The 13,952-nt window shown below is 41.5% G+C and overlaps 1 protein-coding gene across 1 annotated transcript in view; it reads left to right on the top strand.

The window, feature by feature from the left end:
• LOC108896679 (cadherin-12-like) overlaps nucleotides 1–13,952 on the top strand; it is a 76,571-nt gene that overhangs the window by 36,686 nt on the left and 25,933 nt on the right. Inside the window, 4 exon segments of the mRNA XM_018695906.2 lie at nucleotides 5,109–5,228; nucleotides 7,442–7,609; nucleotides 7,735–7,829; nucleotides 7,831–7,923. Coding sequence (XP_018551422.1) covers nucleotides 5,109–5,228; nucleotides 7,442–7,609; nucleotides 7,735–7,829; nucleotides 7,831–7,923 — 476 coding nt within the window.

The following is a 13,952-nucleotide window of genomic DNA, read 5'->3' as shown; positions in this document are numbered from 1 at the left end:
AAAGACTCGGAGGACATTAAGAATAAAACTCGCCGCGCACTCGTTAAGCACATTGTAAACGTGAACGTGAAGAGTTTCTGGAGAGGGAAGACGAAGGCATGTCTGTGCTTTTGGAGCTAAACGACACACTCGAGGCCCTGCGGGAGCACCCAGCGGAGACCGACGACGCGGGAGCGGCGCCACTCTTCTCTTCACCTGCGGCCGAGGAGGCGGAGGAGGAGACGGTTCGTTCGGCTCAGCCTGTGTCGGGGCGACAACACGGAGACTGCACACGGGTTCTGCCACCACCAGCGACACCGGTGACCCGCGAGGTGACGCAGGACGAGGGGGCTCAAAACAGAGGCAGAAACTCCATCAGCAACAACTGCTGGCCTTCAAATGGATTTAGAAAAGACTTCAGGATAAATGGACATGTTGGTGAGTCGACGGCAAAAGACACTTTGAGTTTTAGCAGCTTTGAACACCAGATTGAAAGTGGTTTAAGGAAAGGCTATCCAGGATAAGAAATTATGGAGGCTGTGATACGTGCTGTAAATCACGGCTTGAAATTGAGGAGCTATTTAGAGGGGAAAACAGATCTCACCCTAGCTACTCTTAGACAAACACTAAGAGCCCACTATGCAGAAAAGGATGCAACTGTACTGTACCAACAACTGTCAAAAGCTGCGCAGGGACCTGGTGAAACTGCACTTGATTTTCTGGTTCGAGTACTTGATCTGCGTGCCCAGTCAGGCTTAAGATATAACCGAGAGCTAGTTCATAGCCAATGTTCTCAGTCTATCATGACAGGCTTGTCAAATGATAACATAAGAGCTGAAATGAGGATGTATCTGCAGGATGAGAACAGTAGTGATGAGCTGCTTCTGCAGAAAATGCAAATTGCTCAGTACAATGAAAATGAGAGAGCTCAAAAGATTAAAGGCACAAATAAAGTCACTCATAGAGCAAGTCTGAGCACAGGTAGAGAGAGATGATGATGAAAATGGTCAACTAGAGATCAGTTGCAGCTAAGCCCACCAAACCGATTAAAGAGAACCCCTTATTTACAAAAATGGAGGAGAGTAATACAGCAATCAGGGAACTAACAGGTCAAGTAGCATCCCTTGTACAAACTGTCCAGCGTGGAAAAAAGACTGTTGATGACGACCAAACAAAAGCTCCACCTACTGCTTTTAAGAGGCCAAAGAGACGATGTGTAGCATGTCAGCAGGACAAAAAGGACTGCAATCATTGTTTCAAGTGCGGCAGTGACACACATTGGGCAAGAGGGTGCAGAGTAGGAGGCAGGCAGAAACTGTTGGGAAACTAGCAGAGGTTGTGATGGAGGGACTAGTCACCAGAAAGCTTTGAACTATCTAGTCGATGTCCTGACTAACCCACCTGTAATGGCGTATCCAAGGTTTGAAGATCCCTTTGTTCTTCATATTGATGCTTCAGAACAAGGGCTGGGAGCAGTCTTGTATCAGAGGCAGGAAGGCATACTCAGAGTTATTGGGTACGGCTCACGAACATTGACACCAGCAGAAAAAAACTACCGCTTACACTCAGGGAAACTTGAGTTTTTAGTGCTCAAATGGGCTGTTACAGACAGGTTCAGAGACTATTTGTTTTATGCCCCCTCTGTAACAGTCTACAGTGATAACAATCCTGTTACTTATGTTTTGAGCACAGCTAAACTGAATGCGACCGGACATCGCTGGGTGTCTGAGCTTGCCGACTTCAGCATCACACTGAAGTACCGTCCAGGAAAAATAAATACGGACGCAGATTTCCTGTCACACAAAAACAACATGAAATGGACTGGATTTCAGCCATTACCTGCAGCCCACATGTTCAGGACTTCGCTGCAGACAACCAGCCAGACATAAAAGTAACACAGCAAGAGTTACTACAAGCACAGTCTCAAGATCCTGTTATATCCCATGTACTCCAACTGAAAGCATCTGGAGTAAAGCCAGACAGAAGGATCACGGGTATGGAAACAAATAAAACCAAGCAACTCTTACATGAATGGAAAAGACTGTATGTTTCTGAAGAGGGTCTGTTGAAGCGCAAAACAGCAACTTGTACTCAAATTGTGCTTCCAGAAAAGTACAAAGCAGTTGTGTATAAGTACCTTCATTGTGAAATGGGACACCTGGGGGTTGAACGTGTAGTACACCTGGCTAGACAGAGGTTTTATTGGCCTGGTATGCAAAAAGACATTGAGTTTTTTATCACCCAAGTTTGTAAATGCAACATTCAGAAAAAACCTACTGTACATACCAGGGCCCCTATGTGTCATGTACCTGCAACAGCACCGTTTGAAATTGTCTCTATAGACTATCTTCACCTTGAAAAAAGCAGGGGAGGGTATGAATATATTTTAGTGATTATCGACAACTTCACTAAGTTTGCCCAAGCCTACCCAACCCGTAACAAATCAGGCAAAACAGCAGCAGAAAAAATCTTTAATGATTTTTCTCTCAAATTCGGCTTCCCTGCTAAAATACATCATGATCAAGGTAAAGAATTTGAGAACCAGTTATTCAGACAACTGCAGAAATACACTGGAATGAACAACTCGAAGACGACTCCTTATCATCCACAAGGGAACCCAGCTGAAAGATTTAATCGCACCTTGTTATAAATGTTGCGGACTTTGGATGAGGAGAAAAAAGGAAACTGGAGTGACTATGTGAGTAAAGTTGTACATGCTTACAACTGCACAACCAGTGAGGCAACAGGATATTCTCCTTTCTATTTGCTTTTTGGTAGAAATCCCCGTTTGCCAATTGATCTGATCTTTGGAATAAATGAGGAGGAAGGATGTAATTCACACCAGGAATATGCTCAAAAATGGCAGCAGCAAATGAAAGAAGCATATGACATTGCATCCAAAACCATCAAAAAGACTACAGCAAGAGGAAAAATGTATTATGACCAAAAGAGACAAAGTTCAGTACTTTCCCCAGGTGACAGGGTCCTTGTTCGGAACATGTCAGAGCGCGGGGGACCAGGAAAATTGCGCTCATACTGGGAGGACCAAATACACATTGTGGTTTCACAAAAGGGGAAAGACAGCCCAGTCTAGAAGGTGAAACCTGAACGTGGCACAGGGAGGGGCAGAATCCTCCATCGCAACATGTTGATGCCATGTAACGCGTTGCAACTTCAAGAACCAGCTCAAAGCTTAATTGGGGGACAAAAGCCTCAAATTCAACAAAGAAAGAGACTAAATGAGAATAAATCAAGTAAAACATTGGAGGATTCAGAGAGCTCTGATGTAGAGGAATGCTATTGGGCTTGTAGACTGAGGCACCATCACCACCAGCCTGAAGAGCAAAATGTTGCACCTCCCATTACTCCTGAAACAGAACCTCAGCCTGAACTGAATGCTGAAGCAGCGGAGTTCAGAATGGAAACTCCAGCACAAACGCTGGTGTACAATGACTTTACTGGAAATGTCACAACTGGATTTGATACTCAAGAGGTCACACAAACTGTTCAGTCTCCTGACCTGCCCAGCACACAGGAGCCAGCGCCTACTGACACACAACCACGCAGGTCACAGAGAGAAAGGAGACCTAGGGAGACATTGACATATGAATCATTAGGCCAACCTACTCATCGGGTGGTGGGATTACACACTAACCCACTTTATGTTAATACATTGGCACCGGTATATGGACAATACAGTGTGCCTTGGCTACCTTCACAGATGTTTGGAACACATCTGGTTTGTCCAACTCTTGTCCCTGCCGGATTCTACTGAAAAACTGAGGTACAATATGGACTGTTACAGATTATTCTGTGAAGAATGGACACAGTGACATGGACTGTTTGTGAACTGAGTGGTCATTGTCCATTATGAATGTAAAGGGACAATAAGAGTTAATGAGATAAACAAAGTGTGGGGAAAAAACAAACAAAGAAAAAAAAAAACCCAAATGTGAATTTGAGAACTGAATGTGATGTGGAGTTAACTACTGTGATGTGATTGTTGTTTACATTTACTTGGTTAATCAAGCAAAAATATGCTTTGTAAATTGTTTTCCAGATGTTACTTAAATCTGAGTAAGGTATTTGGGAAGTTCTAGTTATACTCTAGATAGTTTGGGATTAAGTAAGGCACAGAAATAATGTAAATGGAATATTTTTGGTACATGCGTATCTATACAAGTCAGAAGTCTCCATGGAGTGTATAGTGAAGTGACAGAAATGTTTTTGTTTCAGAGCATTAACGTAGTACTGTGCTATTGTTACAATTGCTTAGAGTTAGATTATTCCTGAATTCAAACACTGTGGTGCTGGTTAAGAGTAGAGTGTGATGTGATCACATGGTATATAATAGCAATGCACTTTTATGGTAAAACCTATTGAAATGCACTTAAACCATTTACTTATTTGTAACTTTCAAAGGAAAACTGTTGTCACTACGTTATGTTAAACCTAGAGTATTACCTTTATTGTTATAAGTTAAGTATTGATATTATATCCCATAGTTAAAATTGTACTGCAACTTAGTGTCAATGTTGAGGACAACATTTATTTTGCAGGGGAGGATTGTAGCACCTGAGTGTTATTAGTTTTATTCATTTAAGATGTCACTTAAGAATATACAGGCATTTTTAGTTGCTGTCAGAGTGAGTGCAATTACACCCGCCAGTAGGGGGCAGAGAAAAACAATCTGTGGTGAATTGCTGCCAGCCTAGAAGAAGGAGGATAAGTTTTCTTTTTTTTTCTTGAAGTTGTGAGACAGCGCCCAGAGAGTGTGTGTGTGTGTGTGTCCGACCCAGTTTCGACAGTTTGCTATATGTTGCCATTAGTCCTGCTGGAGAAGAATAAAAGTGAACGTTTTCTCTACACCAATACCGTCGCAGCCTGAGTGGTGTAACATATAGTAACATTAATAAACACAGGTTTAGGTTGTGGAACTGTCATAGATAAAAGAAACAACACTTCAACCTCTTTCTAAAATGGACTTCCTCCATTACTTCCTTTATAATTACTATGACCTGTAGAGATCCCCTGCAAATAAGACTTAATAAGCTGCTGTACAGACAACCCATAGGGTTGCTTTCTACAGGACAGTCTCTAATTAATGTGTGGTGTGTCTGTGTGTTTAGGAACCTATGTGACACAGGTGACTGCCACAGATGCAGATGACCCCACATATGGCAACAGTGCACGGATCGTCTACAGCATCCTTCACGGACAACCCTACTTCTCTGTGGACCCCAAGACAGGTGAGAGGACTACAACATGTGACATTACATCTTTTCCATTACACTTTCCATAGTAAGCCAGAGATGCTCTTACAGTATTACAGACTTGTAACTTCTGCATGAACCTACACTCCCAGCTGTACTCACTTGAAAGCATGAAACTCAACTCGTCATGAGCCACAGCGAGTAGCTCTGAGAGTTTCTCCTCAGCCCTGGACCTGAATGCTAAAACAAACACTGAAAAGGGCATAAAGATTTTCAGTTCTTTAACAGACATCTCAACTGAGCAATAATTACCCCGAACATGGAGTGTCATGTTTCATTTTCACCCTGAGGAGCAGCATGCCTCACCAGCCAGCCTCTTGATGGGTATAGATTGCATCAGTGAAACAAAGGTGGTTTTACTGGTGAGAGAAAAGAATGTTGGAATCCATCAGCAAAGAAATCCAGTTTCTCTTTCCTGTTGGGACCTTTACAAGCCACCAAACCTTGTCCCCTCTAACCTTGGACTCACGGTTTGTAATTTTAATCTCTCAATTCAAAATGAGTTAGAGATGCATAATATCAGTAAAAGTACAATGTCATTTTGACCTCGTCTGAGTAGGCAGAGTGTGACATGAAACTTTGCCAGAATCTGCATAAAATCAGTGGAGAACTAGAACTGAAAAAATGAGCCATTCAGGACAGAGAAGTGATTTAAAAAGGAAAAAAAGAACACACACACACACATACACATACACATAAACCGATCAGCCATAACATTATGAACACTGGTGGATGAAGTGGATAACATCGATCATCTCGTTATAACACAATGTTCTGCTGAGGAACCTTTGGTCCTGACATTCATTTGGACGTTACTTTGTCACGTACCACCCACCTAAATATTGTCACACACCAAGGACACACCCCTCCAATGGCAACAACACTCCCCAATGTCAGGGGCCTCCCGCAGCAGGATAATGTTCCCACCACACCACAAAAACTGCTCAGAAATGTCTCAAGGAACACGACAAAGAGCCCAAGGTAAGATTTCCTGTAGTTCCTGGCACCGGGAGATTGGTAGCAGATCCTTTGGGTCCGGTGGGAGCATAATCCATATATATATGTATATATATATAATGATTTCTATGTAAAGGATGAATTTTCCAAAGGATGTGACATTTTTTTTGCATACACTTTTGAGTGCCTTGCCTCAGTGCCTCTATTCTGCTCCCCTACAGCACCAATATTGCACAACACTAGCTAATGTTAACTTAGACAATTGACAATTGAATGGCTTCCAGCAGTATCTCTTTGCCTTGTATTCACAGTGCAGCATGTGTGTTAAAGCAGATAGGTGCCAGGGCATCTCGCTGCCGCCAGCAGACATTTTTCCAAGTACTCTCAGTTAAATTGTCACTGGTCTCTTAATCAATCCCATTCAACTCCTCTTCTCCTGGTAATCCTTAAATTGGCACAATCTAAGCAGCATACAGCACTGAATTTATTTCCAAGTCTGAGTATCACATCACTGTTTTGCATAACCATGTTCCATGGACCATGGTGGTTTTTTGTTTCCAAAATGAAGTCAATACTTTAAATTTCTTAGGGCATTTGTAAAAGCAGACTGTTTCTCAGTTAGGAGGCATTGCAATTTATTTAATATTTCATTATGATGTTTGACCATGAATTTTGCAATATTTCATCTTCAGTTGCATCATTGGTAGAGTCATCCACATGTAATAAAGTTTACACTAAAAAGTAAAAACAGCACAAGTTAAAGGACTTCAGGGTTGTATATCGTTTTCTCTCTGTTGAGCTGCTCGGAGCACTGTTGCTTTTAATCTGCAGTCACTTGATGAAACCAAGAAATCTTTGCTCCAACTGACAGTAAGTCCTTCACCTGGTCTCAGGAACCTTTAGGACATTTTTCAGTCCTATCTCCTGCTGTGCTGCATCTGGCAATGTCTTTGCCTGAACCAGTGCTGCTCCTTCTTCTCTTTGCTTTGTGTCTTGTTTTGAATTTTAATCTCTGTACTGGTTTGGTCCTCATCAAATGCTGCTGACAGACACAAGGCACTTAGGCCTAATTCTGTAATATCGATAATGTAATGTGTTGGACTAATGAAGGCTATAACTAGAATCTCTTATATCTGTCTGTCCATTTCTCTATATGAAAGGCTAAATATTTAAAAAGAACCACTCCTCTACATCCCCCTCTCCTCCTCCTCCTCCTCCTCCTCCTCCTCCAGGAGTGATCAGGACAGCACTGGCCAACATGGACCGTGAGGTGAAAGAGCAGTACCAGGTTCTTCTCCAGGCCAAGGACATGGGAGGTCAGCTGGGGGGGCTGGCCTCCACCACCACCATCAACATCACCCTCAGCGACGTCAACGACAACCCACCGCGCTTTGCCAAGAGTAAGAACATCTCAACAGTGATGTTTGATTGTTTGGATTGGTCAGTGAATCGCTGATTGCTTTGTCTGTGAAGATGGATGCATAAACTTAGTCTGCATGTTCTCTCTTTGTCTCCTCTGTCTCAGGTATTTTCCATCTACGGGTGCCAGAGTCTGCATCAGTTGGTTCAGCAGTGGGTCGGATTCGGGCCCATGATCTGGATGCTGGCAGTAACGCAAACTGTGGATTATGCCATTGTTCCAGGAGATGAGGGCAACATGTTTGACATCATCTCTGATGACCAAAGTCAAGAGGGAGTCGTAGTCCTGAAAAAGGTATGTACACTCATTACCAGCTGCACACACTCATCACAGCTGACATACATCAAATGCAGCTACGTGGTCAATTACAAAAGCAGTTACCTTTTGATGTACTGTATGTAAACTCAACTGCAGTGCACATTATAACCTGTTGGGTCAGATATTCTCAAAGAATGACCAAGTCTCAAATAATAGAGAAATGAGGAAGAGGCTAGGAGAGGGGTCCCAGGACAGCCCACATAGGGGGCCAGGGGTGGAATTATCTGTACCATAATATGGAAATTCAGTATGATGTCCATCTCCACACCATTAATCAGTCCAACAACACAGTAATGTTATACTTGCCACACTGTTGCTGACTTTTTTTTTTTTTTTTTTAGATTTTAGTTCTGGTTGGTTACACCTGATACTGGTGGTGACAGCGGGTATGTTTTGTTAAGTCCCAGAGTTTTTGGGGGCAGCGACACTCACAAATACAACAGAGAAGACGGCTGGTTGGCTTGTTTTCTTATTGAGGAGTTGAAGGTCTGCAGCTTTACATCACAGTGTTACTGCTCCTTCTTGTTCCACTCTGTTGTTTTGTTCGATGTTCTTTACATTAACGATCATTGTCAGCACTAACTTCAGTCAGTTACAAATGATTACACTGAGACTCCTGAGATTGTTTAACAACAGAAGGCACCCTGTGGTTTTTCCATTTGAATGATTTTATTATTGAGCAGCAGTGCAAACTTAGGCCTATAACTAAAATAAGATCAATTTTACTTCAAGGCCAATCTTTAGTATAATCCAGTTTCAAATAAAGGCCTGGTTCTCTCTCCCTAAGGTACATTTATAGTATATTATATTATCTACTGTACAAATATAAAGACACAGTGTCAGCCTGCAAAATATGTCTGTGTCTAATATCTGCAGATCCACAGCTTAAAGGGATGGGTGACTGAGAAAAAACACATTTCTTTGAAAAAGCAACAACAAATATTTTAATTTCTCAAAATCAGTCTCTATTGTCCCATGATGAAAAAAAAAAAAAAAAAAACAACACAAAGGCAAATTTTGCAATCAGCAGCATTTCACTTGTGATATGCTGTCAGTGATCTAAGAGTGGGAGGAATGTGCTGATCTGGCTCTGACCCCAATCATTCTGCATTTTAACCTTCCATTGAACCAAGTTATTAGACTACACACAGAGACATGCTAATACACACTCTCGTGCACACAAACCAGGCTTCATTTTGCAGCGTCAGCCACTGGGGTTCCGTGATTATGGAAGATCTGTGGAGGAATACGGAGAGAAAAAAAAGTAAGGTAAGAGGGAAGCAGGAAGAGCAAAGGAGAGGAGGCAAGAGGACAGAGATGAAAAGGGGATTCATTTAGAATGGGATTTTAAAGGCAGAACATTTTTACTGCTCCTGTTTTTAGTATGAAAAGAGACACAGTGGAGAACAGAAGTATTGCATTTCTTTTATGTAAGACTTAACTCAAACATACAATACTTGTTCCTGGTGGATTCAGTTTCACTTATTTTAACTCCTCAAAAAGAAATAAGATCACAGAGAACAGCTCTCCCAAAATGAGTCATCTAAGGACTCAGCAAAGCTTAAACTCTGTTAAATGTTCCATCTAGAAGGATACCATCTCATATCACACTCACATACACACCCACAGAGAAACACACACTGGAGCACACAGCGGACATGTCATATCACATCATGCAGTTTAACATCACAGGGCTGCAGAGGCTTTTATTTCAGACTGTCCTCTAAATCAGAACAGATACGACAGCTACTTTCTGAGCACCAAACTTTGCCAGCTATGTCTCTTATTTTAGAAATGAGATAAGTCATAAGTCCATGGCTTTCAGTGCTGACATTTTGTCCCAGCTCATTGTTTTAAACAGAGGCAGTTGTCAAGCATTAAAAGAAGATGACTCACTATTGTGAAACATTTGAGCAAACTGTTTTTCAAAACTCTGTGCATATCTTCTGCCTTAATTATATCAAGAGTACACACACTGTGTAAACACTTTGCACTGATGGCGGCCACGACTTTACATTTTGCCAGAGAGTCTCTTTGAGTTCCTCATAAAGCAACCGAATTAACATCCATTCTTCATCTGAGAATGAATCATTAAACCACAGCTCTCTACCTGTGCTGCTGAACACACTCCTTTACTTTACATCACATTCATTGTCATCATTGCTAATTGTATTATAGTATTGGTGTGTTTTCATCTGAAGTGGTCCAACTGAGAATCAAAGGCTGAGTGACAGTAAAAGTCCTAATAGTAACTTCACATGTGGATTAACAGAAATTAAGTGGATTATTGTGAGACTCTGTTGTTACATATGTATACATATTTTACAACAAAATCATTTAAGTCAGAGGCAGATAATGTGCCTGTTGAAACTGTAATAGACAAGACTGTGAATAACTGAGAGAAAGGTATTAGCTTTGACGCTTCTTATCATTTTTAATATCATGTTGAAGTCATCTCAAGATACGAGACTAAGAGTTGCACACTGGAGAGAACACTTTACACAACTTACACACATAGACTTCACAGTGTTTGATGCCGTATAAAAGCCTTTTCATATAGATTCTCTACAATGTGTTTCTACCTACTCTGATTTGAGGTCTCAGTGCTGTTGTGTTTGTGTGGATCTCAGGATTCAAAGCAACACAGCGCACAGATAGACGCAGACTTCTGAGGACATACCTGATGCATTTCTCCCCCAGGAAATTTTATTATAGAAAAAGAAAATGACAATCCAACAAGGTTACATGATGAGGATGTGCAGCTTGTTCATGTGCACTAAACTCCTGAGGAACTTGTCATTTGTTGGTTGACTCATTGTTCAAAAGGAAAACATCAGTCACCGTTGAAAAAGATTCAGCTAACGGTGAGGTTAACATACTGGTTTGTGTTTCACAGGCTAAAGGTTTTTTGGGGGAATTAATGTGATCAGTTTTAATAATCATCCTAGTTAACTTGCAGATCACTGAAGCATGAGAAGAACACAACAGAGTGAAGGATGAAATCATCTTTGAGGCTTTTTTTTTTTTTTAATTCCAGAAGTGAGTAACAGGATACATCAGACTGCAGGCCACACTCTGAACTGATGATCAGGCCTATTTATCCAGTGATATCTGCTGGTGTCTCTGATATAACTCAAGCAGCCAATTAAATATTTATTAGGTTGTGTTATTAGATTTAATTGTGTCTGTTTACTGCAGTCGTCCAGTCAGACAGGATGACTGCTGACGATGACGGCGAACAATGGATGAACCACCAAACCTCACCAAATCATATTTCTACTTCAATCACTGATCCTTTGTTAATCTGACAGCTTCAGGTTACTTATCCAATATGTCTCTCAAAGACAGCCTTCCTCTCCTCCACTGTTCACCAACTGCTCAGCCCCAAACAGCAGATAGACAGAAGATAATAGCCAGCTGACACAGCAAACCAAAATCAGTTAATGCAGGTGATATGGCATTACATGAGAGCTAAGTTTGACATTTGGGGAAACACTGTTTTAAGTCAGAGAGAGTGACTTTAACCCAGGAGCTGCGGTGCAGCAGCCAAAATCCATAAAGCCACGGCAGGAGTTAGAACAAATGCAGCACATTTCTCCTTGTCTGTTTGTTAAGATGTCTCTCTGTCGTTTTGACAGCCACAACTGCCAATGGACCGTGACCATGTCAACAGGACACAGAGAAAAAAACACTGCAAAGAGCTTCAGGCAGTTTGGATAAAAACATAGACATGGACACACAGGTTGCAGACACAGACCAATACAACTTGTAGTTATTGTAATGTGAAAGGTTGTGTATAACAGCTCTATCAGACACTAATCTCTGGCTGGCTACTCCCCTCTCTCGGTCTCTTCCCTCCCCACTCTCTTTCTCTCTACTGTCTGTGGCAAGATGCCAGTCAGTTAAATCTTCTCTGGCTTCCTCGCTGCCAATCATCACTCCTCCCTTTACCTTTCCCCTCACTTAACCTCACAAGTCATTCTGGCAGCCAAGTGAAACACAGTGAATGTTATTGATCCAGGAGAGGTTTTAACTCCCCTTTTTTAATCAAGTCACTGGTCTACACTAGATGAATTCAGGTTGGTTAAGAAACGCTTAATTCCTCTGTAGCTGGGCTATTTGCAAATTCATTGGGATGAGGTTTTTTTTTTTGCCCTGCTCTTTTTCCTACAAGTCTTTTCACTGTTACGTTAAGGGGTTCTGCTGTATGTCAGGCAGTCCCCCATTCTAAGAGGATTGGCTTACTGTAATGAGTTGAGAAGGATAAAGACCAGACACAATGAAAGATTAGAAATGAGAAACAGGTGAAGGCTCTATATATGACAACTGCATAGGTAGCTGGCAAGTGCTCAGAAAAACTAAGTGTCTGAATACAGTCACTCGCACATTTTACTCTCATTTCAATTCTGAACAGTGGTAAAAATGGTCAAAAAAACTATATCGAAAGTTTTGAAAGAGAACCGAGTCTCCAGTCCCCACCTCATACACAACATCAGTCAAAGTAGGATATGGCTATGCATGTTAGCAAAGGGTGACACCTGATTAACTCCCTAAATGACCAACAGTTCAGGTCAGACATTTTGGTCATCTGACTGGTTGAGCCGTTCCATGGTCTGGGCTGTTGTCACAAGATCTTTATATAATCATATATATTATAAACTGCCGTGAGCTTGTTTTTAAAATATTGTGGTATTATTTTTCATGTTGTGGCTAAAACTGTTGTCTTGACCAACACAAGTCATGCTATCATTTTCTCTTGTTGACAACATTGTTGAGGACAATGTGTAGTGAGAGTTAACACAATTACAAGATTAGCAAAAACACAGTGTTTGCTCAGTTTCTTAAGAGAAAGCATGGGGAAGGAAAATGTGCCACTGTTAGCTGCTGGCCATTTACCATTTACTTTATGCATGGCCAGGACTTGAATCCAGGACCTGCTGCACACAAAGTGAGAATCTTGCCTTGGGACCAGTGCTAAAGTATATGCGTGTCCGGTGGTCCACGCTCCAGCACAGAGCATCTTTCTTGTGGCTGGACCAAACTGAATTCAAACTCAAAATGGGTTCATGTTCCACAAGCTGGGCTCATCTGACATATGAACCTCTCACACCCTGCAGGAGAGTCATATCCCCAACCTGTAGGAAATGTCCCAGTTGGCAACAAAGCTCTGTGGTCAGTGGTGGCATCTTTTTTCATGGAAGATGAGCAAACTAGTGATTCCAGTTATCATGTGCTTTTATTGCAGTGAAGCTTTTTAACTCATAATGGCTTTAGGATCTGAGCTCTGGTCTTGGATTTGAACCCTGAATTTGTCAATTTTCTGCAACTTTATACCTCTACTACATTCTAGAGGGGATAGGGGTCTACACAAAGGGTTCACACAAATCTATCAAATCTCATCAAATAGAATTATTATTATTACAAAGCATGTATTGATAACAGATTTTTGAATGAAACGAGTATTTTTACATTGTGGCATTAATTGTTTTACATAAGAAAAAACATGTACTTAATCTGCCCTTACTACTCTCAGTGAGGGAAAGGTTTAGACAGAATAATGCACGAGCCTCTGAGCTAAGAGCCCTCAAAATCACTCAAATCCACTGAACAACTCTGTGCCTCTTTTTGCCACAGGAGTCCAAGTAAGTGTTACTGGTAGTCACTCCTGCGTTTCAAAGGACATTAGCACTACACTTGGTTCTTTTCAGAAACTTTCTCAGCTGCTCTACGATGCATCCTTAGAGACTTGTCTTGGCAGCCGCACAGCCAGCAAGTGTGTTGAGGTTTAGTTCAGAGAGACCGGCGTCTTGTCACGTGCCTCATCTTTTAGTTTTAACAGGGGGTTTGGTCAGACTACCCACAAATCTCTGGTTTGACATTATCAGACAGGGTGGAGTCTTTTCACAGGAGTGGTTACATTTTTCAAGCTAGAGAAGGCATTAAGATATTTCTCATTTAAATGAAAACAACTCAACTTTGTGTATTAAATAAGTGGCACAACTTCC

This window comes from Lates calcarifer, linkage group LG4 (assembly GCF_001640805.2).
Source record: "Lates calcarifer isolate ASB-BC8 linkage group LG4, TLL_Latcal_v3, whole genome shotgun sequence".
NCBI classification, from domain to species: domain Eukaryota; kingdom Metazoa; phylum Chordata; class Actinopteri; family Centropomidae; genus Lates; species Lates calcarifer.
The sequence above is the reverse complement of the archived record's forward strand: the minus strand, read 5'-3'. Positions and strand labels throughout refer to the sequence as shown.